The sequence below is a fragment of the Dipodomys spectabilis genome, unplaced genomic scaffold (assembly GCF_019054845.1).
Source record: "Dipodomys spectabilis isolate Male_0828 unplaced genomic scaffold, ASM1905484v1 ptg000140l, whole genome shotgun sequence".
NCBI lineage: Eukaryota > Metazoa > Chordata > Mammalia > Rodentia > Heteromyidae > Dipodomys > Dipodomys spectabilis.
The window spans coordinates 28,710,813-28,737,675 of record NW_024870817.1 but is presented as its reverse complement, the minus strand read 5'-3'; the positions used below and the strand labels follow the sequence as shown (position 1 = coordinate 28,737,675).

Genomic DNA, 26,863 nt, shown 5'->3' with positions numbered 1-26,863 from the left:
AGCAGATGATGGTCCATTGAAAAAGTTCAGTGCAGGATATACTAATTAGAAAAAGAAGAATAACAGCATACTACAGAATTGGCTTTATGAAGCACTGTAATAATGGCAATTAAGGTGTTAACACCCATATGGCTTTAATAAAACAACAAACAAGCCCATTCTTTTGGGTAAGGAATAAAGAAAACAGAATTTTATATACCCATGTTATAAAAGTAATCTAGTAAATCCCAAGTATTTTTCAATCTGATTCAATATACCAACTGGTAGGGCATTATCAACTATTTTATTATTTACCTAGGACATACTCATACTAGGAGTATAATACTATAAATAAAGCCAATTTTAAAAAGCAACATTAACAATTTCACTAGCAGATATCCCACAAAAAACTTTCATATACAATACACTCAACATTTATTTGAAGTTATGCATTCACATTTAAAGATAAATAGGAAGGTTTCTTTAGGTTCAAAAATTTTATAATGACAAGTGTCTCTAATCTGAATGTCATGTATAGGTACTGCATTATACAAAGATTAAAATCTAGTGAGATTTCAAAACCATTTCATATAGACTTTCATATTTTTCAGGAGGAAAACCCAATTTACTTTGTGTACCCATACAGTACCCATACAGCCAATCAGTCAGAAAACCGTTTTGTAATTAAAAGACTTCCTTCCATACCAGTAAACATGATCAATTTTAAATCACATTAGGATAAACTCACTATAATTTAAAAATATCAAATTAAAATGTCTCTGAGGAAAACTAAGTTTCTTATTTGGAAAACCTTAATAATCTTTGTCCAGTAGTTGGCAAGACTCTTACTGACTATGAATAAATGACTCAAAATTATCTTAGAACATAAAGGGATGTGGCTGAATGAAAACATAAATCTTTCATCATTAGCAACATCAGGGGAGGGTGGAAAGAAAAGGACTCAATCACCCCTAAATGTTTTCTATAGTATGGAAGGTACTCTTTAACATCAACATGCTGTCTATAAATGCAAAAGAGAAACAAGCCTCCTAGATAAGTTCCCAATTGCAGGAAATTTCATAATACACAGGCCATTGTTAGCCAATCAGTCACTGAATTACAATGTATTTTGGCCACATTTTTATAGATTAAAAACTTAATACTTCTCACTTCCCAGTTACTCTCTCATATAGTTCAATGTTTGTCTTAGCTAGAATCATTTTTAGGAAGTATTGAAACATGGGAATGGGGACAAAGTGTTTTTCTCATATTTCTATAAACTGCTCATGAAATGTAGCTAAAATAATTCATTAGTAAAAATCCAAAATAAATAGTAAGCAGTTGGGTTTGTTAAAGCTAGCTTTGGTTTCTCTACGCATCTTAATTGCAAAGTTATAAGGCAACTAATTTTCTTTTCACCATAACAGTTCAGTCATATGGTACCTGTGTTCTCTAACAACGTCTTTGGTGTGTTGGGTCTGTTAATGATTTCTACAAGCTGGTGCAACACCATAGGAATATAAGGCTGCATCTCTATACCTAGATCATCCCACAAAAAGAAATAAAAGAGAAAAATTGAATGTTAAAACCTTAATAAAGCATTTTGTTTCTCTTATTAACTGTGTCATACATAAGTCATGTATATATACAAAAACTGATTTTAAATTAAAAATAAAAAGAACTTTTTCAAGCCATTTAAGTATTTGTGCTCTTCAGGGGGAAAAAAAATCTTACCCATTTGAATGGAGATTTCTCCAATTGCCCATGTGGCATTGTTGCAAACTGAAATGAACTCTGGATTTAGGTTGGTTCCCAATATTGGCATGAAATCAGCTAAGAAAAAAAAATTAAAATAATGTATGACATTTTAACTATCATTCTACTGAACTTTAAAGGAAATCTATTAGGAAGAAATATAGTCAAGAAATAATAAACCTGATTAAATAACAATCACTGCAATACCATTATAAAACTGATGAGGGGTAGGGAAAGTATCTGCCTAGCAGTGTAGGGCCCCAAATTAAAACTTCAGAACCAGGGGCTGGGAATGTGACCTAGTGGTAGAATGCTTGCCTAGCATGCATGAAGCCCCAGGTTCAATTCCTCAGTACCACATACACAGAAAAAGCTGGAAGTAGAGCTGTGGCTCAAGTAGTAGAGTGCTAGCCTTGGTCAAAAGCAGCTCAGGGGCAGTGCTCAGGCTGAGTTCAAGCCCTGAGTTCAAGCCGCAGGACTGGCCAAAAAAAAAAAAAAAAAAGTGGTACTTATACACAATGGAATTTTACACAGCCATTAGAAAGAAAAATGTCATCTGCAGGGAAATGGATGGACCTAGAACAAACCTAGAGGTAAGCCAAGCTCAGAGGCACAAATGGTTCTTATTTTTTCTCATTTGCACAAGCTAGATCTTAAATACACTGGGACATGATAAATTATATAGGATTTTAGGCATTCACCCAGTGAGACCAAAGGAGGATATCCTTTTTTTTTTTTTTTGGGTCCGGTCGTGGGGCCTGAACTCTGGGCCTGGGCGTTGTCCCTCAGCTCTTCAGCTCAAGGCTAGCACTCTACCACTTGAGCCACAGCGCCACTTCCGGCTTTTTTCTTTTTGCTTATGTGGTGCTGAGGAATCGAACCCAGGGCCTCAGGCATGCAAGGCAAGCGCTCTACCACTGAGCCACCTTCCCAGCCCAAGGAGGATATTCTTAGTAGAGAAACACAGATAGGCACAATGCCTTTGTACACCTGAGTATATATGATATTATTTATGGAAATAAACTCCAGGAAATGTAAACAAGAGTTTCTTTGGTGCTGTTTTTGTTTTCATCTTATTTGTTTAGCTATCTTTGGGAGGGGAAGGGGGAGCGTAGAAATAGAGCGACAAAGAGTGAACAAATGCAGCAGTGGTATTCATTAGACACTGTTAAAATGAACTACACAAATTGTGGGTGGGGATGATAGGAAAAAACTAGGCAAGAGCAGAGACTCATCACTTATGACTTATGTAGCACAGTTATGTAATTTTAACATCACTGTATAACATCTTTATAATAACAATTTAAAAACAGTGGTTTGATCTTAGGGCCTTTACCACTTGATCTATGTGCCTATCCCTTTTTGCTTTTCTTAGAAGTTTTTTTTTTTTATTGTGAGAATACTGTACAGAGGAAAAAAGTTTTTTTTTTTTTTTTTTTTTATTGTGAGAATACTGTACAGGAGTTACAATTACATGGGCCAGATAACGAGTACATTTCTTATCAAGCATTGTTGCCTCCTCGTTGTTTCCCTTTCCCATCCCTTCCTATACTCCTCCCCTACCCCTACCGATCCTTCCCCCACTCCCCACCGAAGTTAAGTTCGTTTTTCAACATAACAATTTGTACATCTCCTTGTTACAATGGGTCCACCTGTATCCCTAGTTAAACGATTTGTTGTTTTTTTTCCATTCCCCTCCACAAATTATACCAACATTAAATTCAGTGAAAGTATGGGTTATACTGTGGGGGAGGGACATACAAAGCAACAAAGAAATCATCTTATAAACATGATAGAAACAATTGCATGAAAGGAAAAAAAAAAAAACAAAAAAAACATTTGAATACTCAAGGAGTTCATTCCCCTAACATCACAGAAGTTTTTGAACAGAGCTGGTGTTTTTGCTTAAACTGTCCTGTACTTGTTCTATTTTTTTTTTTTTTTTGGTTGGTTGTGGGGCTTTAACTCTGGGCTTGGGTGCTGCCCCTGTGTTCTTCAGCTCAAGGCAAGTGCTCTACCGCTTGAGCCACAGCCCCACTTCTGATTTTCTACTGGTTTATTGGAATTAAGAGTCTCACGGGCTGGCTTTGAACCATGACCCTCAGATCTTAGCCTCCTGAGTAGCTAGGATTACAGGCGTGAGCTACTAGTGTCCGGCGACTGTCCTATTTATATTTCCCATGCTTTGGAAATAACAATGTGTACCAAAACACTTGCAGCTTACTGGTTGAGATGGGGTGTTGCTAACTTTTGCCCAGGTTGTCTTTGAATATCAATGCTCTTGATCAAGGCAATATCTCACCAAATTTTTACATCAAGCAGAGTAGATCAAGAAACAAATTTTAATATACATTAGGTATCTTTAGATAGAGTAACTTCTCATCAGAGTAAGGAAAGTTCAAATTCAATTTAAAGAAACTGAATTATCCTCAAAACTAGCTCTTTACATAGAAAAACATTTAAAAAAAACTATTGGCCATAGTTTTTGAAGTAATGTTCACTCTAGCACTCACACTGCAGTCTCTAAATTTAACTTTCCATGAAAAGAAATTCAGTCCCAGCCAAGGAGCTGGAGGCTCACGCCTATAATCCTAGCTACTCAGGAGGATGAGATCTGAGGATTGTGGTTCAAAGCCAGCCTGGGCAGGAAAGTCTGGGCTGGAAGTGGCACTGTGGCTCAAATGGAAAAGTACTAGCCTTGAGGTGCTCAGGGGCAGCATCTGGGCCCACAGTTCAAGTTCCAGGATCGGCAAGAAAAAAAAGAAAAAAGAAATGTGGTCTCAAGAGAAAATGTTTGGGCTGGGAAGGTGGCTCAGTGGTAGAGTGCTTGCCTTGCATGCCTGAGGCCCTGGGTTCGATTCCTCAGCACCACATAAGCAGAAAAGCTGGAAGTGGCACTGTGGCTCAAGTGGTAGAGCGCTAGCCTTGAGCTGAAGAGCTGAGGGGCAGCGCCTAGGTCCAGAGTTCAGGTCCCACGACCAGCAAAAAAAAAAAAAAAAAAAAAAGAGAAAATGTTTCCTAAATGTGCACAAACCCAGGCTATATTATCACAGCAAAAAAAACTCAGAAGCCAACTTGACAGCTATTGCTAGCAGTATGCATTAACCTCTGAAACACACCTCTGGATGAGGATAGGAAATCAACTTTTCTTTCTAAAAAATCTGGCATATAGCCAGAAAGAAAAATCGTTCTGTATCTCATATGATTTGTATCTCAGGGCAACAACATCGATATGCAAAATTACTTTAAGTTTTCTCTTAAATGAACTGAATACTATACATTTAACCTTTAGTAATTAGTAGATTGCTATGGTCTGAAGGTCACCTCCAAAACTCATGAGTTTTATGACTTTGTCATCATCAATATCTCTACGGTAAATTTCTGATGAAAGGATGAAGATGACCAGGGCCCTGTGTGTACCCTTCTTGCCATGTTAGGATGCAGGAAGAAGACCAGGAAGAAGATGTGGCCTCTGATCTTAACTTGCTAGACTGCAAACCATAAGCCAAATACCTTTCTGTTTTTTTTAATTTACCTGGTCTGTGGTATTCTGTTAAAGTGTAAGAAGCAGATCAAAAAATGTCTATTTAGCCTGGGTTTCTGTCAATCTTTGCAATATTAGTTTGGGTGACATTATTTGCTGTGGGTAAAAGGATACATTGTAGGGTTTCTTTTCTTTTCTTTTTTTTTTTTTTTTACATTCTAGGGTTTCTAGCTCAAATATTATAGGACATTTGGCAACATACTTTCCCCACTACTTGTTGAATATTAGTAGCTCCTTCCCTATGTCAAACAAAATGTCTCCAGATATTGGCAAATATTTCTCAGAGAGCAAAACTGCCTCCCTACTTATGACCTACTAATCCAGACAATAATCATCACTGGTAATTTTAAAATAAACAAATAAAGACAAATAAATGCTGTGTATCTTTTTAACAAGGTACACTAAACTACCAGTGATGACAGTGTCTACAATTCCAACTCTAAAGGAAGCAGAGATGAGAAAAATGGGGGCTGGGAAGGTGGCTCAGTGGTAGAGTGCTTGCCTTGCATGCATGGGGCCCTGGGTTCAATTCCCCAACACCACATAAGCAAAAAGAAAAAAAGCCAGAAGTGGCGCTGTGGCTCAAGTGGTAGAGCGCTAGCCTTGAGCTGAAGAGTTGAGGAACAGCGCCCAGGCCCAGAGTTCAGGCTCTATGACTGGACCCAAAAAAAAAAAAAAAAGAGAGAGAAAAATGGAGATTCAGGCCCAGCATGGACAAAAAAGTTAGTGAGACCCTATTTCAAAAGACAAGCCTGGTGTGGTATTCAGATTTATAATTCTAGCTATATGGAGGGCTTAGGTAGGATTGCCGTTGCCGCTAGGCAAAACAACAATAACCTATCTGAAAACTCCCAGCAAAAAAGAGATAGCTCATGTGGTAGAGAGCTTCCCTGTTAAGTATAAGGGCCAAGAGTTAAAAAACCAGTACCAGGAAAAAGAAAGTATACAAAAAATTGTAATTCTTTAGAAAAGAACAAAAGTCACAGATGCAAAGATCCTTAACAAGATTCTAGCTAACAGAATCCAGAAACACATAAAAAAAATCATACACTATGATCAGGTAGGCTTCATCCCAGAGACACAGGGATGGTTTAACATACGTAAGTCAATAAATGTAATCCAGCATATCAACAGAGCCAAGGTCAAGAATCACATGATTATCGCCACAGATGCAGAAAAGGCCTTTGATAAAATTCAACATTCATTCATGCTAAAAGCTCTGGAGAAACTAGGAATAGAAGGAACATTTCTAAAAACAATAAAAGCCATTTATGACAGACCAATAGCCAATATTATACTTAATGGGGAAAAGCTACAACCAATCCTCCTAAAAACAGGAACAAGGCAAGGATGCCCACTGTCTCCACTCCTCTTCAACATAGTCCTAGAACCCTTAGCCAGGGCAATAAGGCAAGAAAAAGACATTAAAGGGATCCGCATAGGGAAAGAAGAAGTTAAACTATCCCTTTTTGCAGACGACATGATACTATACCTCCACGATCCCAAAAACTCCATCCCCAAACTTTTAGAAATCATAAGTCACTTCGGCAAAATAGCAGGATACAAAATAAACCCACAAAAATCAGTTGCCTTCCTATACACTGATAACGCACAGGAAGAGAGGGAAATAAAGGGAGCAACCCCATTCACAATAACCTCCCAAAAAATAAAATATTTAGGAATTAACCTAACCAAAGATGTAAAAGAACTATTTAATGAGAACTATAAAAAGTTAAAGAAAGAAACTGCAGAAGACACTAGGAAATGGAAAGACCTCCCATGCTCCTGGATAGGCCGACTTAATATAGTAAAGATGGTGATACTTCCAAAACTAATACACCAATTCAATGCAATTCCTATTAAAATCCCAATGACGTACATCACTGAAATACAGAAAACAGTCCAAAAATTTATATGGAACAACAAAAGACCTAGAATAGCCAAAACAATTCTAGGGGATAAAGACAATATGGGAGGGCTATCCATGCCGAACTTCAAACTCTACTACAGAGCTATAATCACAAAGACAGCATGGTACTGGCACAAAAACAGACCCGAAGACCAATGGAACAGAATAGAAGATCCAGATATAAATCCACAGGCCTACAGCCAGCTGATATTCGACAAAGGAGCCAAAGACATACAATGGAAGAAACACAGCCTCTTCAACCGCTGGTGCTGGGAAAACTGGGCAGCCATGTGCAGAAAACTAAAAGTGGACCCCAGCCTATCACCATGCACCAACATCAACTCAAAATGGATTAAAGACCTTAACATTGAACCTGAGTCTCTGAAACTACTGCAGGACAGAGTAGGAGAGACACTTGAACTAATAGACACAGGAAGGAACTTCCTGAACAGAGTCCCAGGATCACAACAAGTTGGAGAGAGACTCGACAAATGGGACTACCTTAAAATAAAAAGCTTCTGCACAGCTAAATCTATCGCAACTAAGCTAGAAAGACAACCAACTAATTGGGAAAAAATATTTACCAGCAATATATCAGACAAGAGGTTAACATCCTGTATATACAGGGAACTCAAGAAACTAATCCCTCCCAAACCTAACAAACCAATTACTAAATGGGCAAGGGAACTAAAGAGGGACTTCTCAAATGAAGAAATAAAAATGGCAAAGAAACACATGAGGAAATGTTCATCATCCCTGGTGGTGAAGGAAATGCAAATAAAGACAACCCTGAGATACCACCTTACCCCAGTCAGAATGTCCCACATCCACAAATCAGCCAACGACAAATGCTGGAGGGGATGTGGAGAAAGAGGAACCCTATTACACTGCTGGTGGGAATGTACACTTATACAACCACTTTGGAAAGCAGTCTGGAGGGTCCTTAGAAAGCTAAAGATTGACCTCCCTTACGACCCAGTCATACCACTTCTAGGCATCTACCCTGAACAACAGGAACCAATATACAAGGACACGTGCACCTCCATGTTTATTGCAGCACTGTTCGCAATAGCTAGGATATGGAAACAACCTAGATGCCCCACCACAGATGAATGGATCCAAAAATACACAATGGAATATTATGCAGCCATTAGAAATGACAAAATAATGGCATTTGCAGGGAAATGGATGGAGCTAGAAGGAATCATGTTGAGCGAGGTAAGCCAAGAACGAAGAGACAAACGGTACATGGTCTCCCTGATAAGTGGATGCTAAATCCAAAAGGTTAGGTGATACGACAAAACTAACAGGACTTAAGAAACAAAGAACTCCCGCTCATCTGGTTGAACCACTACTAAATATCCCCATGCTGCTGATCACAAATATGGTATATAACATGTGAACACTGTTATATATTACAGACTGTGGTAGACAATTTGCTCCTGGGAAGTTAGAATGAACTTGTGACTTTGAAATTACGTAATCATTTAATCACAATCAAAAAAAAAAAAAAAAAAAAAAGAACCTCGGGGAAGGGAGGGAGAGAGGGGATGGTAGGGGGAAAACAATGGAGGGGGTAACAATGTTCAAGAGGAAGTGTACTCATAACCTCACTCATGTAACTGTAACCCTCTGTATAGTAGCTTTACAATTAAAAAAAAAAAAAAAAAAAAAAAAGAACAAAAGTGGAATCTTGCTAGTACTCATTTTAGGCTTAACTGCCAAAGTATAGTAAATATAAAGGATTAAGGAATCTGTTAAATTACACCACACATGTAATCAGTAAAAATCCAGAATATGGGAAACCTTTAAAGACAAAGAATCCTGTTAGTAGCAAAAAGCACTTATTAGTAAGACATTTGGAGATATGTTCAGAAATACAAAGAAGGTCTTTTTGTCTGGACGATATGATTAACATACATTAATAAGCTGAAATTGGGTTATGGAAGGTTTGTCATACTTTTTTCTATTTCTGTATGTTTAATATAGTTTTGTAGAAATATTAAAAATATTTTTGTGTAAGTTTATTTAAGCTTAAAAATGGTAAGTTGTAAATGTTTTTATGACTAGGTTGCCATAACTTAAGAATCCAGAACAGTTAGGCCTAAAACTTAATGGCTCTTATGTATCATTGTTAATGTTACTATTTATAATGCAGAAATTCAGCTGGGTAGTGGTGGCTCATGCTTGTAATTCTAGCTATTCAGGCAGCTGAGACCTGAGAAGTATGGTTTGAAGCCAGCCTGGGCAAGAAAGTTATTGACACTCTTATCTCCAACTACCAAAAAAGCTAGAGATGGAGTTGTGGCTCAAAGTTTGTAGGACAGGGACCAGGACCTGAGTTCAAGCCGTAGGACAAGCACAAAAGGAAAAAAATAATCTAGAAATTCAGTTCCTATTCTAAAGCATAATTCTATCAAATGAAAAATCATTTAGGTCAGTGTGTAATTAATGTTTAAATAAAATAAAAACAATTACAACAACATGTTGACATACTCTTACATTGTTCTTGTATATCCTAATACCCCTCAGAACATTTAACTCCTGGCAATTCAGGTTATAATATCTAAGGAATTTCTTTATTGTCTTCATAAAAAGCCAAGATAATTCTAAAGCAGAATCAAATAGTTTTCTTAAAAAGTGGTACTTGAGGGGCTGGGAAGTTGGCTCAGTGGTAGAGCGCTTGCCTTGCATGCCTGAGGCCCTGGGTTCGATTCCTCAGCACCACAAGCAAAAAGCAAAAAAAAAAAAAAAAGCCGGAAGTGGCGCTGTGGCTCAAGTGGTAGAGCGCTAGCCTTGAGCTGAAGAGCTGAGGGACAGCGCTCAGGCCCAGAGTTCAGGCCCCACAACCGGACCCCCCCCCCCCCCAAAAAAAAGTGGTACTTGAGGCTTCCCAACATATTTGAAAGTGAATGCTGGTATAGTAAAGAAAACTTGGCTATTACTATTTCTGGGTACTTCTACTAAAAAGGAGCTGGCATACAATACCAAGGTTCCCCGCAGTGAGCATGCACTATATTGGAAACTTCCCTCCAGTCACACAGCAGGGCCTGAAGGGCTACTAAAGAGATAGTAAGTTCAGGAGCTCAGGACCCCAAACATCCTGCTTGTTTCAATCACAGCAACTTTAACCAGCAGTAAAATGTACACTCGTAAGTGTACCTCTATCAATGTTAGAACTCTATAAAATTTAGCTAGAAATGGGATACAAAAACAACTTTTAATAACCATATTGAAAAATACTCATACCTATACAAGGTTTAACATGCTGAAAGCAAGCTTTAGTCAGGTCACCTAATAGGGCAAAGGAACTCTGTCGAACTTCTGGCATTTTATCCTACAAGAAAAAGAAGAAATTAACTCCAATATGACACAAAGAATAAGGTTTCAGTTAATTTTAATCTTACATGGCTTACCTGCATGCACTGATACATTAGTGTTAGAATGTTACTTCGAGCTACTAGCTGCTCAATGTTGCCTCCCAGGCCTTCAGCCAGGCCACTGAGTAAATCAAGAGCCACGATCATAAAATCTTTATCTGGAGCTTCATATTGATCTGGTTGAGCATTGTTCAGCTGAAAAAAAATTATGTTTTGCTTTTAATTATTAAAAAATTTATTCATATTATGCCCATCTTTAGAACAATGTTAGGAAAGTAAAGATGTTCAGAAAAATACCATGGCTTGAGCAAGAGTCTTCTGTACTAGGTTTACACAACGCTGATACACGGGTTCACAGTAGGGAAGAAAGCCAGACTGTAGGGCTGTGGCAACTGAAGATAGGCACTAGAAAGAATAAATTGCACATGCTAAATTTTCTGAGTATATTTGAGATAATGAAAAATAGTCAAAACTATGCTAAAAGATTGTAGTCATTCTTTTATGAGCTTGATTTCTACTACTAAAGTTGCAGGTTTTATCTTTCCAAACCTCTCCTCTTGGGTGTCACTATTTTGTCAAGCAGTAACAATCTAATGGGGAAAAAAAATGTAAGTTTCTACAGTGAATTTTATCCTCAAGGATATTTTTCATGTGTGTTTTTTTTTGCCCCTCAAATTTAAATTAAACTGAATATATTCAGATTTTTCTAAACAATTCAGTATAGCAACTATTTACATGGCACTTATATTGTATTATGTAGTAATCTAGGATATACAGACATGCAAATATTATGCTATTATATATAAGGAACTTTTAGTATCCCCATAGGGGAGGGGCAGAACTAATCCCTGGCAGATACCAAGGGACAGCATATATAAAGTAAATGAAATGAGCCACAATTCTTATTTCCTTGAACTCAGTTTCACTTCTCTGGCTAGGGACAATCCATGGCCTAAATTGGTGATCCTTGAAATAAATAGGGAAATAAAGATGAAGTGACTGGCCTATCACTGTCAATTCAGGTAGGTTTGTTTGTTACATTTCATATAAATAACATTTTTTGCTTAAAATAGCAACTAGACATTATAAGCAGAGGACAGTAAAATCACATAATACAATCCTTTATGTACTTTTTAAGAAACTACATACATAGTATACCTTTTCTACTTAACAGTTTTTCTTAGCATAGATGTGTCTGAAAATAAACCGTAAGTACTTATTCAATATTAAAAAAGAAAGGTTTCTGAATATAGACTTAATTATTATTATATACGCCCATTTTGGAATAGAAGACATACATGTTTTTGACAAAATATGCACCAGCTTAACTAAGTATCAGTAGATTACAATACCTCAAGTAAAGGGAAAAGATCTTTATCTTCATCCTTTAACATGTTCCATTTCTGGATGAGTGGAGGCATTAGCATCTGAATATATTCCTATTTACAATGGTGAGAAACAAAATTCAAGTATAAAGAAGTTCATCTTAAATCTAAGAAAACTAAAACCTATTTACAACAGTTGTAGAAAAGTCTTTTAATGAAAGCATAGAAAGACCCATTTTTTGCTTTTCAGTCCCTTCTAAAATTTCCCTGTCCTGAGGTGGAAGCCTGGCTCAAGTGGTAAAGTGCCCATCTAGCAAGTGCAAGGTCCTTAGTACCATCAAAAATAAGTAAAAACTGCTCTGTCTACCTTTAGTTTATATGACCTAGCCAGGTAGCAGTGGCTCACACCTGTAATCCTAGTTACTCAAGAAGCTGAGATCTAAGGTCTGAGGTTTGAAAGCAGCCTGCATACACACACTTGAGACTCTTACTGCTAATTAACCAGCAAAAAGCTGGATGCTGAAATGTGGCTCAAGTGGTGGAGTGCCAGACTTGAGTGAAAAAGTTAGGAAAAGTGCCAATTCCTGAGTTCAAGTCCTAATACAGAAATAAATACAACAATCTACATGACCTTTGTTTTAAAGTCATTTGATTTTTTTTGAAACTATGTCACTACATCAAAATGTACTACTTGTTAAATCACAATAAAAGAATATCTGTAAGTTTTTTTTAATTTTAATTTTATTTTTTTTGGGGTCTGGTCGTGGGCCTGAACTCTGGGCCTGGGCGCTGTCCCTCAGCTCTTCAGCTCAAGGCTAGCGCTCTACCACTTGAGCCACAGCACCACTTCCCGCTTTTTTTTTCCTGCTTATGTGGTGCTGAGGAATTGAACCCAGGGCTTCATGCATGCAAGGCAAGCGCTCTACCACTGAGCCACCTTCCCAGCCCCCCCCCTGTAAGTTTTATTCTCCAGTGACAGATTTTCTTTTTATTTGTTACATGTAAAATGGCTGTAAAAATACCATGTAAAGTACATGGTATTTTAACAGAATAATCCACAAAACCATAAACAAGCAGTATATACTTTAAAAACACAGCCTATCCTTTAAACAAACCTATAAACTGACACAAAATTTTAAGGATAAATACAATTTAGGACTTTTCATAGTTATATTTAAGCCATTTTTTCAGCATAAAATTGTGAATTACATTAAAATTCTAATGTCACTTATATATTTAGTGTAATTGTTTAGTGTATTTCCCCATAAATCATGCATTCTGAAGAGAAAGCAAAATGTCTAGGGGGTATCCAAAAGCTAATGTTTTTGAAATGGTAGATTCAAATGCACTTATCTCATGAACTTTCCTGTCTACAGTTGGTTTTGAATTGCAATTCTCAGATCACAGCTTCCTAGCTAGGGTTATAGGCATGAGCTGCTGGTGCCTGGCCCATATACTTATTTTACCATTTGGGGAATATACTTGCTACTCTTATGTGAGTGTATATACATTTAATTTCAAATCCTTCTACAGGTTCAGGTAGTAATATGAAAAGACACGCAAACAGAAATACAAAAAGACTTGGCTTTAAGAGTCTCAGACTTTATAACACTGTATGCAACAGCTCTAGCACCCCACCAACAGTTCTACTGAATGAGTTCTCAAAAACGAGAGATGACGGGTTGGGAAGGTGGCTCAGTGGTAGAGCGCTTGCCTTGCATGCCTGAGGCCCTGGGGTTCAATTCTTCAGCACCACATAAGCAAAAAGAAAAAAGCCGGAAGTGGCGCTGTGGCTCAAGTGGTAGAGCGCTAGCCTTGAGCTGAAGAGCTGAGGGACAGCACCCAGGCCTAGAATTCTGGCCCCACGAGCGGAATCCCCACCCCCCAAAAAAAAGAGAGAGAGAGAGAGAGAGAGAGAAAAAAAAAGAGATGTCTCTTCATTAGTTTGCTTTAAAAAAAATTCTTTTTAACTGTTATTACAAAGGTGATGTACAGAGGGGATACAGTTACGTAAAGAGTGTATTTCTTTTTGGACAATGTCACCCCTTCCCTTGCTCTCTCCTAGTTTTTCCCTCCTAGCCCTACCCACAAGTTGTATAGTTCATTTTCAACATAGTGTGTGTATTTTTTTTTTTTGCTGGTCCTGGGGCTTGAACTCAGGTCCTGGATGCTATCCCTGAGCCTCAGTGCCACTTCAGGCTTTTTCTGAGTAGTTTATCTAAGAATCTCAGGGACTTTTCCATCTGAGCTGGCTTTGAACCACGATCCTGAGTAGCTAGGATTACAAGCATGATCCACAAGTGCCTGGCTAAGATCTATATTTTTCGTTTTTGTAGCCATGGGGCTTGAACTCTGGGTCTATGTGCTGTCCTTAAGCTTTTTAGCTGAAGGCAAGGGCTCTACCACTTGAGCTTATGGTTTTCTGGTGGTTTGTTGGAGATAAGAGTCTCATGGACTTTCCTGCCTGTACTGCCTTTGAACTGTGATCTCAGCCTCCTGAGGAGCTAGGATTACAGGCATGAGCCACCAGCGCCCAGCTAAGATTTTAAAGTAGTAAAAATTGTTCATATTTCTTGAAGTCTTTTTTTTTTGGGGGGGGGGGGGTGTTTGTTGTGGGGCCTGAATTCTGGGCCTGGGTGCTATCCCTCAGCTCTTTAGCTCAAGGCTAGCACTCTACCACTTGAGCCACAGCGCCACTTCCGTTTTTTTTCTTTTTGCTTATGTGATGCTGAGGAATCAAACCTAGGGCCTCATGTATGCAAGGCAAGCACTCTACCACTTTGAAGTCTTTTTTATTTCAACAAACATGATTTATCTATGGTTTCTAGGTTATGCTATATACATCTTTTTCATAGTAGTCGGTTACAGATACTTACTGGTTTATTTAAATGATGTCCCACTGAATCTGCTAATGTTCCTATGGCATCATAGAGGATGAGCAGGTTTTTATGCTGGTATTTACTAAATGCGAAGACCAGGGTATCAAGTATATAAGCAAGGTAAGGAACAAGTTCTGTACAAGCTTCCTCTTCTAGTGTAGCAAAGGCACTAAAATTTTTTAAAGAGAGCAATACTTTATTGTTGTACAAGAGAGTTAACAGAGACCCAAAATAAGTCTATTGTTTATAGAATGTCACTTATATTTTATATCATGCCCATCTCCTCATCTCATTACTCCAGATGCTTATTTTTCCCATTTCTTATCATTCTTTTCTTTCTATCAAGCTGTTATATGTGGTAAAACCTAAAACTACAATGCTATTGGGTCATCTTCTTTACTCATGGAGCAAGTTTACTTGGTGGTTTATTACCTATAAGGTCAGAGTGCTGAGAAAACAGCATGTACCCATTCTTAGGGAGTTTTGACTGCTGTAAATTATGAAAGAGAATTAGACCAGCTATATTCCATTTTACATCTTACCTTCAACATGCATAAAAGGCTTTCAAAACAACAAAAACACTTTGATGTTTAGTGTCCAAGATAATTGGGAACACATCAGATTCATGCACTCCTTAGATGTTATGTCAGGCCTCAGCACACAATCCATTTGTTACTATAAAAGTGCTATGTATGACTATTCAGACAAATAATAGTTTTGTGACTCTTCTAGTTCTTAATTTCCAGAATATGTTTATATATTTTCTTCTACCCAATTTGGCATATTCTGAAACTGACAGGCTTAAGCCAAATTAAAATCCTATCCATTAACATTCTGTACCCTCTGTTCATTTTCTTCATACCCTTACCATAAATTACAATGGTATACACAGTTCTTTAGTATTTCTTACTAGTCATTACATTTCAAGATGACACCCTCAAATTTATTATATGCCCAACAATTAGTAGGAAATAGAAATTTTGAACTACTGAATAAATTACAGAAAACAAAGCAATCTATATCTTCCCAATATTAAACAAATATTTATTGTTATCAATCACCATAACTTTCTTGCTCACCTTTCTCTCACCTTATTAAAAAATTGTAACTCTTCTTGCTATTACTGCTTCAGATCCTGTAAGGTCCAACTGAAATTTATTTTCCCTCTTTTCAAAGGTTAATTATTCCCAGTAAAAAAGTCAATCAATCAATGGTTGCTGAGCAAGAGCAGAAGCCTCGATTTCAAGCCAATGGTAAAAGGTAAAGCCAGTTTGAAAAAGGGTTATAGAAAATAGTAGACCTTTTCAGAATATAGAAACTTGCTCCAGTTGGAAAGGTAGCTCAGTGGTAGAGTACTTGCCTTGCATGCTTTGATTTCTCAGTACCACATAAGCAAAAAAAAGGCGGACGTGGCGCTTTGGCTCAAGTGGTAGAGTGCTAGCCTTGAGCTGAAGAGCTGAGGGACAGCGCCCAGGCCCAGAGTTCAGGCTCCATGAGCAACAAAAAAACAAAACCACCAAAAAAACAAACAACTTGCTCCAAGGAACAACTACTTGCAGTAATGAAAGCAACTATAAGTCTGATACAAAAAGGAATAGCCTCAAAACTACCCTAAAGAATGGCTTCCGGTACAAATTCTCCAAGCACCAAAATGCTTAGTAGAAAATGACAAAACATAGGTCTGTAGTACTTTCTGTGGCGCTTGTAGTGAAACTACAGACTAAGGATGTGTATTTGGTTCAAACACTGTCATTCTCTGTTGTCTGAGATAAAAGCTAATTCTATTGTTATGTTCACTGAGCAGAAAAAGAATGAGCAGAGGAAGAATGTAAAGGCTGATGTGTAGTTAGGAGTAACATTGTAAGTTACCAAAAGCTATAAACAACTTTCCAATCAATGAAAATGTACAGAATATGCTAATGTGCAAATTACAGTTCACTGCTGAAAAAACTTCATCAACAAAAGCATAGAATATTAATCATAGGTGGCAAATTTTGTTAAAGAATATTTCAATAATGGCTTATTATCAACATTGTACCAGAATGGAGATTAGTCTTTCACTGAATTACCAACTCTCATATTGAACAGTGCTAGCAATTTGTCCCACCTGCAGGCAGCTTCTTGTACTCTCTTGTTGCTATCCAGGATACGTTTTAGCAATTCTGTCATTAATGGCTTCAGATAAGTATCCGGTGGCTGGCTGACTACCCAATGTGCATAGCGGCTAAGAGTCCAGCATGTTATTGAACGCACAAGAGCCTTTTTATCAGAGAGGCACTGAATAAGGTGAGGAATGAGCTCAGGTAGATATGGAATCATGCCTTGCATGCAACCTGGAAAAAGTAAAATGACAGACATCTTCCAAAGGTGCTAAATATAGCTAAAACACAACTGTTTCACTGAATACAAAAACGACATATACATCTATGAAAAATATTCAGTATATCCCCATATCTATAAATACATGAAAATAACTGGCACCAAAATTGAAGAGTAATTGAAATTAGACTTAACTGTATTCCTTTTATAGTAAGGTCAGTACACCTTTACCTTCACTACAAAATGTTCAAAAATGCCAATAAATCACGCCTGTAATCCTAGCTACTCAGGAGGCTGAGATCTGAGGATCACGGTTCAAAGCCAGCCCGGGCAGGAGAGACTGTGAGACTCCTATCTCCAATAAACCACCAGAAAACCGGAAGTGGCGCTGTAGCTCAAGTGGTAGAGCGCTCGCCTTGAGCTGAAGAGCTGAGGGACAGCGCCCAGGCCCAGAGTTCAAGCCCCACGACCGACAAAAAAAAAAAAAAGCCAATAAAATGCAGGATGTATAATAACCCTTTATAAAGAGCATAGTGACACTCTTGCATTGTGTTTCCTGAACTAACCAAGGGAATAAAACTATTTTCTGTCAGGGATGGTTCAGATATCAGTTATCTATTCTGATCTCTTCAGTCTAACAAATACATCTGGCTGGGACAAGCAGCTTAATATGAGTTAAAATGGTTCAGAGTAGCTGGGTGCTGGTGGTTTATGCCTGTAATCTAGCTACCCAGGAGGCTGAGATATGAGTATTGGGGTTTGAAGCCATCCTTGGCAGCAAAGGCCGTGAGACTCTCATCTCCAATAAACCACCAGAAAACAGGAAGTGGCACTATGGCACAAGTGGTACTAGCCTTGAGTGAAAAAAACTCAGGGACAGCAGTTTAAGCTGAGTTCAAGCTCCATGACTGACAAAATAAATAAAATTGGTTCATGGTAGAAATTTTCCTAAGGATTTGGATTTAGTCATCCTTTTTAAGGTTAATTAAGATGACAGTCTTGTTTATCCCATACTTGCATTATAAGAGGGAAATCAATATAGTATTTGAATTCAGAGTGAAGACTTTGCTTGTTAAGCAATAGTTCTTTGGAGTAACCTATTCTTATTAGTCCCCATCAACAACTGTAGTATTCGAACTGGACTTACCTTCAGCAATTGCTCCTAAAACCAGGATGCCTGATTCTTTCACAACCCACTCATGGTGGAAAAGTAATTCTTTCAAAAGTGGCAAAATATGTGGCAGTAGCTCATCACGATACACATTTGCAAGAACATCTAGGGCAGCGGCAGAACATTTTCCTAAGGAAATATTTAACAATATTAATTATTTAAGAGTATCTTAAGTATAATATTCTAGCCATATTTTAACAGTTTTAGAGAAAGAATCCAGTAAGAGGTAGTTGCATGAAAAATTCTATTGATAAACATAACAAAAATTAGCAAATTGAGGGGCTGGGAAGGTGGCTCAGTGGTAGAGCACTTGCATTGCATGCATGAAGCCCTGGATTCGATTCCTCAGCACCACATAAGCAAAAAGAAAAAAGCTGGAAGTGGTGCTGTGGCTCAAGTGGTAGAGTGCTAGCCTTGAGGGACAGTACCCAGGCCCAGAGTTCAGGCCCCACAACTGTCCGGACCTCCCCCCAAAAAATTAGCAAATTGAGTATAGACATTTTATACTCTATGTATGCCAGATTAGAATTCTTTTGCCTATATAGAAATAATAAAACAAATACTGTTCTGCTCAATTCAATGCTTCTAGGATTCCTACAGTCCAATCTTGCAGCAAAATATACACATTTCTATTTAATATTTCTATCTAGTGGTAGATCACTTAGAATCAAATACATAATTACTTAGTCATAGGCCAGGAAGTTGGCATATAAATTAGGACAAAAGTCAACATTATGAAGCATAAAATATGCTAGGGACACAGAGATTGGAAAAATTATGGTCCAAGAGCAGCCTAGGATATACAGACCCTACCTCAACCAATAGGGCAGGCATGGTGATACAAACATACTTGTAAATCTCAGCTGTGCAAAAGATAGGAAAATGTATGTCCCAGGCCAACCCAAGCAAAAAGTGAGACCCTCGCTGGGAAGTACCTAAAGCAAAAAATGTTAAGGATGTAGTATAACACACCTAACTAGCAAACATAAGGCTTAGTTCAAGCCTTAGTATCGTCCAGAAGAAAATAACCTTCACAGACAATAAATTAACCATGGGACTATGAATCAACCCAGACTTCATTAATGTAACAAGTCAGACAACAGCAAAAATGAAAATAAAGAATTTAAACTGCCAAAATTTTTCTAGTGTGAACTAGGCATGCACAATGGCTAACTACAATTTAGTCAATGGAAAAAATTCTGAAAAAAGAAAAAAAAGTGTCCACAAGTTTCTCCACTTAGTATTTTTATGCAACAAAAGAAAATCTGTTTGTATTGATATAGAATGAAGGATATAACATACAAAAAAAAAAAAAATCAACAGTAAATTACATATTTTCTGATTTCACTTTTGGAAACTAGGCTTCACCTCTAAATACATATGTGAAGTTTTTCATATATACAAAGAAAAAAATTTTTTTTTGCTGGTCCTGGAGCTTGAACTCTGCGCCTGGCACTGTCCTTGAGCCTCTCTGTGCTCACGGCTAGCGCTCTACCACTTGAGCCACAGCACCACTTCCCACTTTTTCTGTGTATATGGCACTGAGGAATCGAACCCAGGCTTCATGCATGCTAGACAAGCACACTACCACTGAGCCACCTTCCTAGCTCAAAGAACATATTTTTTGAAGGATATACAGATGAATGGGATATAATCATCATTCCTGCTCCTTAAAACTGAATGTGGGATATAAAGGAATATGTAATAGTAATGAAGATCTTACATTATCTTGTTGAATAAGACTTGAGTTCCAATAATGGATGTGCAATTAGTAGTATCTATGTTAATCTTCAGCAGGTTTCTCTTTTTGCAAGTTTCCTTACTTACTTAAGACTATAAATGTGACATGTATTCCAAGTGCCTAGTCCAGTCCTTGGCATATCAATCAGGGAGTTGCATCAACAGACATCATTTCCCTTTTTTGGTTGATAAAAATGTCCTACAACTGACGATAGTGAAGGTTGGCTAGCTCTGCGAATATATCAAAGCCTGATTGAATTACATACTTCAATGAGTGAACAGTATAGGTATGTGAATTGTTATCATTTTTGTTTTTCAGTACTAGAGAGTGAACCTATGGCCCTTACGCATGATAGGCCAGTCTTTTTTTCAGAATCAATTTTTTTTTAATTGTGAAAATACCGTATAGAGGGGTTATAGTTACATAAGCAAGGTAATGAGTACATTTCTTATCAAGCATTGTTGCCTTTGTTTCCCCTTCCCATCCCTGTAGGCCAGTCTTGTATCACTTGCAAAATGTCCGTAGTTTCTTACTCCTGTTCTTGTGATACTAGAGACTGTATCAAGGCCTTCTGCTTGCTAGTAAGTGCTCTACTATTGAGCTATGTCTCTAGCCTTCATAATCCTACCAAGTGCTGGGATTACAAGTACATAACTGGCCAAGAATTGTGTCTTAATAAAAAACCAAAAATAAAACAATTTATTCTATAAGAAAAGATCTTAGTATGTATATCAGACTGACCCAAAATTCACTATCTTCCTGTTTCTACTTCCTAATGCTGGGATTACAGGTACATGCTACTACACTTAACCAATAAAATGATCAAAGTAGACAACTGTGCTTTTTGACATACTTAGATTCCAGTCAGAAATTGTATCATCATCATCAATTTCATCATCTTCATCATCTTCCTCTTCAATTCCATCTTCATCATGCTGTTGAGCCACAGTTCTTGATCGATGAAAACGTGGCCTTATATCTTGTTCACTATCAGGAATTGTTTCATCCTCTTCAACATCACCCTATGATTAAAAAAAAATAGCAATCAGATGGGGAAAACAATGAAAGAGGTGACACTGATCAAGATGCACTGTGCTCATAAACTGACATGTCCAACTAAAACATTTTTGTACACCTACTTAAATAAAAAATCTGTATTGGGGCTGGGTAGGTAGCTCAGTGGTAGAGTGCTTGCCTTCCATGCATGAGGCCCTAGGTTAAATTCCTCAGCACCACATAAGCAGAAAAAGCTGGAAGTGGTGCTGTGGCTCAGGTGGTAGAGCACTTGCCTTAGCTGAATAGCTGAGGGACAGCGCCAAGCTCCATGACCAAAAAAAAAAAAAAAAAAGCCTGTATTTTATCAGAAAAAAAAACACTTAATGACAACCATTAAAAACTGATGAGTAAAAGAATCAGAACATTACGTGATGTGGTTACGTACAGGATTCTTTCTGAGGATGCCCTGTGCTGAAAACAGTTCCTTATGAAAAAGAGAATCTGCTATACATCTACTATATACCCTTTTCAACTGTACTATTAGCTGGGATGATCTAAGAGTACACGAACCATATTCAGATCAGCCTATTAAAAAAGTAGTTTAAGTCACAGGAAAATAAGGAGAGCATTATTATCCCTGTCTAGAATCAATTAAGCTAGAATTTATTACCAACCAATTTCATTATGCATTTTATAGATTATGTAAAATAGGAAGCTCTTTTATGTAGGACCTATTAGAAACAAATTTGGGGGCTGGGAATGCAGCATTACAGGTAGAGTGCTTATTCTACATGCATAAAGCCCTGGGTTTGATTCCTCAGTACCACATACACAGAAAAAGCTAGAAGTGGTACTATGGCTCAAGTGGTAGAGTACAGCCTTGAGCAAAAAGCAGCTCAGGGACAGTGCTCAGTCCCTGAGTTCAAGGACTGCCCCCCCCCCCCAAAAAAAAAGTTGTTCAATTTAAAGATTTACTAAGTCACGTCAATAATCCTATCTATTCACGAGGTTAGAGATCTGTGGATTACAGTTTGAGGCCAATGTAGGCAGAAATTCCAGAAGTGGAACTGTGGCTAAAGTTGTGGAGCACTAACCTTGAGCTATAAAACTCAGGGACAGCCAGGCACTGGTGGCTCAAACCTGTAATCCTAGCTACTCAAGAGACTGAGATCTGAGGATCACCCTTCAAAGTCCTCCAAAGCCAGCCCAGGCAGGGAAGTCCCTGAGACTCTTATTTCCAATAAACTACTAGAAAACCAGAAGTGGTCTGTGGCTCAAGTGGGAGAGTGCTAGCCTTGAGTTGAAGAGCACAGGGACAGCAGTCAGGCCATGAGTTCAAGACTTAGGACCGGCATCAAAACAACAAAAATAAATAAATAAAATAATCAAAGATTAATCCAAATAAGTAACATTGCTTTATCCATTAGAAAAGTTTTCTTACCTTAAGCAAGATAATATCTATATCTGAGTACTTCATGCCATTTACTAACACAGGAATCAACCTATAAAGAAATTAACAAAATAAAAATTTAAAGATCTCACCAGAATAATTAAGAAGTCTTAAAACCTTATATACTACAGCACTATTGAGATAAGCATGGGAAATACTGTCTTTAACCATATTTAGTAAAGCCTGTCCTCATTAAAGGAATACTAACAGGGCAAAAAAGCAGCAAGACTTAAAATTTGCTGGACAGGTTTAGGAAATATAGGCCAGCCAAATTTTCATACTCAAAATTCTTCTGGAAAGACTAATGGTAATACAACTATGTGGGATTTATAGTGCAGAGAACCATTTTTTGTAAGTTACATATATTGTATAGGAGACCCAGGTCTACTTTGCTGACTAACACCAAGTTTAATTTCAGGGAAATGGTGAGATGTCAGATTATGAGATACTGAATATTCAACAAAGATGTGGGTTAAAGACCTGAGATAGTAAGCCTCATCTATTCTTTATTTTTTACTTTTTTTTGTCTGTTGGGGGGCTTGAACTTAGGGTCTGGGCATTGTTGCTTAAGGCTAGCACACTACTACTTTTAGCCACAGAGCCACTTCAGGTTTTCTGGTAGTTAATCCGAGATAAGAATCTCACGGCCTTTTCTGCCCAGGCTGGCTTTGAATCGAAATCCTCAGATCTCAGCCTTTTCAGTTGCTAGGATTACAGGCGTATGTTACCAGCAGCCAGCTATTTTTTTTTTCCCTCTTACTCCTTTGCCATAGCTTTAACTTGCTGTATTTTTTCTCTCTCAAAAAAGTAAAGGAAAAAAAAATCTATCTGATGGACTAAAGACTCTTCTTTGGAGATAAGAAAAAAACAAGACAAAAAAATCATTGTGTTATCAGACCTAAAGTAGCAAAACTGCTTAGGTAGGGAAGAACCTCACAAAAAAATCTACTGAATTTAGGCCAGATTAACCCATCTGTTTCTTTAGAAAGCAGAAGTGATCAAAATGAATGAAAACTATGTCCAAGTGTGATAACGTTTGACAAAGTTGAGCTGGTAAATGGAATGTAAAAGCAGATCTGGAACAAAGATTGACAGAGAGTAAACAACATACATTTCTATAGCTATTAATCCCCCAAGTAGTGTAACTTTTCCTAACAGCATTCAACCACCTGTTCTAAGAAGCAAGAATAAATTTAATAATCTAGAATAGCAATGACAGATGCAGGGTAGCTAGAAATTTAGCCAATATGGGCCATTTGGGGTTATGGCTATCTTGTTAAAGAAAGAAAAAAGAGAAAGAATGTGAGATTGAAAGAATAAAAAGAGATCAAAGGTCCTCCTCACTTAGGATGGTGGATGGGCTCACTAAAGTTTGTGAGAAGGAGGGACATGTAAAGCCAGGCAAGTAAGAATGTAAGATTAAGCTAGGAACCACTAGCTCACATCTCTCAGGCTAGCTGTTTGGGAAGCTGAGATTGGGAGAATCATGATTTGAAACAGCCTATGCCTTTAAAGAGACCCCCTTCAAAACAAATAGTAGGCACAATGGCATGCAACTGTCATTCAACTATGTGATAAATTGCAATTGGAGAGGATCTTTCCAGGCCAGCTTGGGCAAAAAAAAGCCCAGACTCCTAATTCCAAACAAGAAGCTAGCTGTAGTGGTGTACACCTGTCATCCCAGCTAAGATAACAAATTTCAAATAAGTGGATCGCAGTCCAAGTGTGGGGCAGGGCAAAAAAACAAGATACTATTTCAATAAGAGTGAGTGCGCATACGCGTGCACGCGCACACACAGATGGAGACATATTTTAGAGTTATACTATCTAACCTAGAAAAAAAAAACGAAGGAAATGAAATAGATGAGTGTGTTTTCTATGAACACATGATGACAATCTACCATGTGCTGGACCAATTCACTAGGCAGATTATTTTTGAACAGGTTTAATTATTAAGCAACTTTCTCCTAGAGGCTCTTGTAGTTTTTAGGAACAAGAGTTTTTAATACAACAAATGTGAACTGAGTGCTTAAATATTTGCTAGGTGTTTGGATAATCCATACAAACACTCTTGAGTTATTAATCTATAAAAACAAAGAAGCCATTGGGTGCTGGTGGCTCACACCTGTAATCCTAGCTACTCAGGAGCTAAGATATGAGGACTACAGTTCAAAGTCAGCCCTAGCAGGAGATTCATTTTTTTTTTGTTTTTGTTTTTGAGTCCGGTCCTGGGGCCTGAACTCTGGGCCTGAGCGCTGTCCCTCAGCTCTTCAGCTCAAGGCTAGTGCTCTACCACTTGAGCCACAGCGCCACTTCCGGCTTTTTTCTTTTTGCTTTTGTGGTGCTGAGGAATCGAACCCAGGGCCTCATGCATGTAAGGCAAGCGCTCTACCACTGAGCCCACTTCCCAGCCCCCCAGCAGGAAATTCTTATCTCCAATTAAACACCAGAAAACTGGAAGTAGTGTTGTGGCTCAAGTGGCAGAGCACTAGCCTTGAACTGAAGAGCTGAGGGACAGTGCCCAGGCTCAGAATTTAAGCCCCATGACCGACAAAAAAAAAAATTACGCTTGACTTCTTTAAAAATCTCATTCCCTGATGTAAGAAAAAATAATCTTATGTGCATATAAAAGAGAAAGCACTGTTAAGATATTTAAGAACAAGGAAGCATTTATAAGTAGGAACACTTACTTGGGAAGATGTCTTATGAGTACATCTTTGCAGATTGGCTGCTCAGCCAAAGTGAGCCAAAATTCACAGGCTTCTAAAGCCACATTTTCATCTTGGTCTTGGGTTCTTTGTAGCATGTACTATAAACAGAAACCTTAATATTAATCAGTTGAAGCATATGTACATTACTATGAACTGAGTCCTACATGTATTTTAGCATGGCTTTCTACCTAGGCTTTCGGATTTTGTTGTTGTTTAAAGCTTCCTAGGTTAATTCTAAAATGTAACCAATAAGACGCTCATTCCATAAAGTACTTATGCTTTTGGGTAAATGTTAATAATTGAACAATGGACCTCAGAAATTAGGAAATCCACTATTTCTTAAAAGAATCCTTTTCTGTAACAAAACTCATGTTGTATCTTCTAATATGACTTTGAAATACAGACTTTCAAAACACATACACATTTAACTGTACAAATTAATCCTTTAAATTTGGAATAAGTAGTAACATTTTTGGAGATTACAACTATACTACTACATACTGTACCAGATCATGTCCTATTCCTAACACTGCTGGGGATTGCTGAATAAACAAACAACAAATAAATAAATAAGGCTCTCCAGGTGATCTGGAAAAAGGTCAAAGTTATTAAAAAGTTTAATTCCAAACTGTTTCAGTAAAACTTCAACCAATCCCATCTGACTTTTCAAAGAGAATAGGCAGGCTATCAGGGAAACCACAACTATCTCCACTGCATAGTGAAACATATCTTTGTTCTAAGAACAAAAGTTGTTATCTTCCTTCTAATACATTTTAACCACCATTCTTTAAAACTCCTCCCAGGCCACACAATACAGAACTTCACACAGGTGTGTACTATTCAAAGCACTTACAAAGCCACTTAATACTATTGACTATACTCAGTAATATGAAAAAAAAAACAAACAAGTTGGATATTGTCGGTAAACAATAATTGTTCTAAAGTATCTTTGAATCCTTTTTTCAAAATATGACTACATTGATCAGCATATAACTAAGACAGTCAGCCTTACACTTGCTCAGCATGCTTATTCAGCTGACTCTACCACTGAAATCATGCCTCTAGCCCTGCTCTTTTTGCTAGTTTGAGACAGTGTCTCACAAACTTTATTCTGCGTGAGCTAGCACAGAACAGTGACCCTCTAAATCTCAGTCTCCTGAGTAGTTAGAATTACAGGCATGAGGCATCAGTGCCCAGTTCTCCAAATCTTAAACCTCATGAAAGAACAATCACAATAAGATAATTTATAATTTTAAGACAACCACAACTATTTTTATATTCCTCTAAATGTGTTCTATAAACACATTTTGTGTTCAACCACAACTATTTTTATATTCCTCTAAATGTGTTCTATAAACACATTTTGTGTTCCATATTTTTCTAGGGAGATAAAAAAAGGACGAAAACCTTTAAGCTGTATTACCTCAACAATATTGTGCATGTGAGGAAGGAGACGATCCATTCGAACTTCAAGCAACATCACAAGTGCCCGGCACACATTTTTCCGCACCTCTGGTTCTTCATCACCAGCCAGTGCAAAGAGATTCTATTGCACAGAAATAATTTTTTCAGTTCAAAAATTCAAATATATTAGAAAAAATTATACTATTTAAAGTTATATAAGTATTCTTCAAGGGAGGTTTTTTTTAAAAAATCTAAGACTATAAAACAACAAAAAGACTAAATTGGCCTAAAGTAATAGAT

At 37.6% G+C, this 26,863-nt stretch overlaps 1 protein-coding gene across 2 annotated transcripts in view; it reads right to left on the bottom strand.

Moving 5' to 3' along the window:
- Positions 1–26,863, bottom strand: part of Tnpo1 (transportin 1) — a 98,513-nt gene that overhangs the window by 14,897 nt on the left and 56,753 nt on the right. For both annotated transcript variants that reach the window (XM_042690801.1, XM_042690802.1), the window contains exons 8-20: positions 26,583–26,705; positions 25,139–25,257; positions 22,440–22,500; positions 20,856–21,024; positions 18,238–18,390; positions 16,879–17,104; positions 14,769–14,940; positions 11,920–12,006; positions 10,865–10,972; positions 10,604–10,762; positions 10,437–10,524; positions 1,714–1,812; positions 1,423–1,518 (exon numbers count right to left, since the gene is read on the bottom strand). In XM_042690801.1, coding sequence (XP_042546735.1) covers positions 1,423–1,518; positions 1,714–1,812; positions 10,437–10,524; positions 10,604–10,762; positions 10,865–10,972; positions 11,920–12,006; positions 14,769–14,940; positions 16,879–17,104; positions 18,238–18,390; positions 20,856–21,024; positions 22,440–22,500; positions 25,139–25,257; positions 26,583–26,705 — 1,660 coding nt within the window. The remainder of the gene's footprint in view (positions 1–1,422; positions 1,519–1,713; positions 1,813–10,436; positions 10,525–10,603; positions 10,763–10,864; positions 10,973–11,919; positions 12,007–14,768; positions 14,941–16,878; positions 17,105–18,237; positions 18,391–20,855; positions 21,025–22,439; positions 22,501–25,138; positions 25,258–26,582; positions 26,706–26,863) is intronic.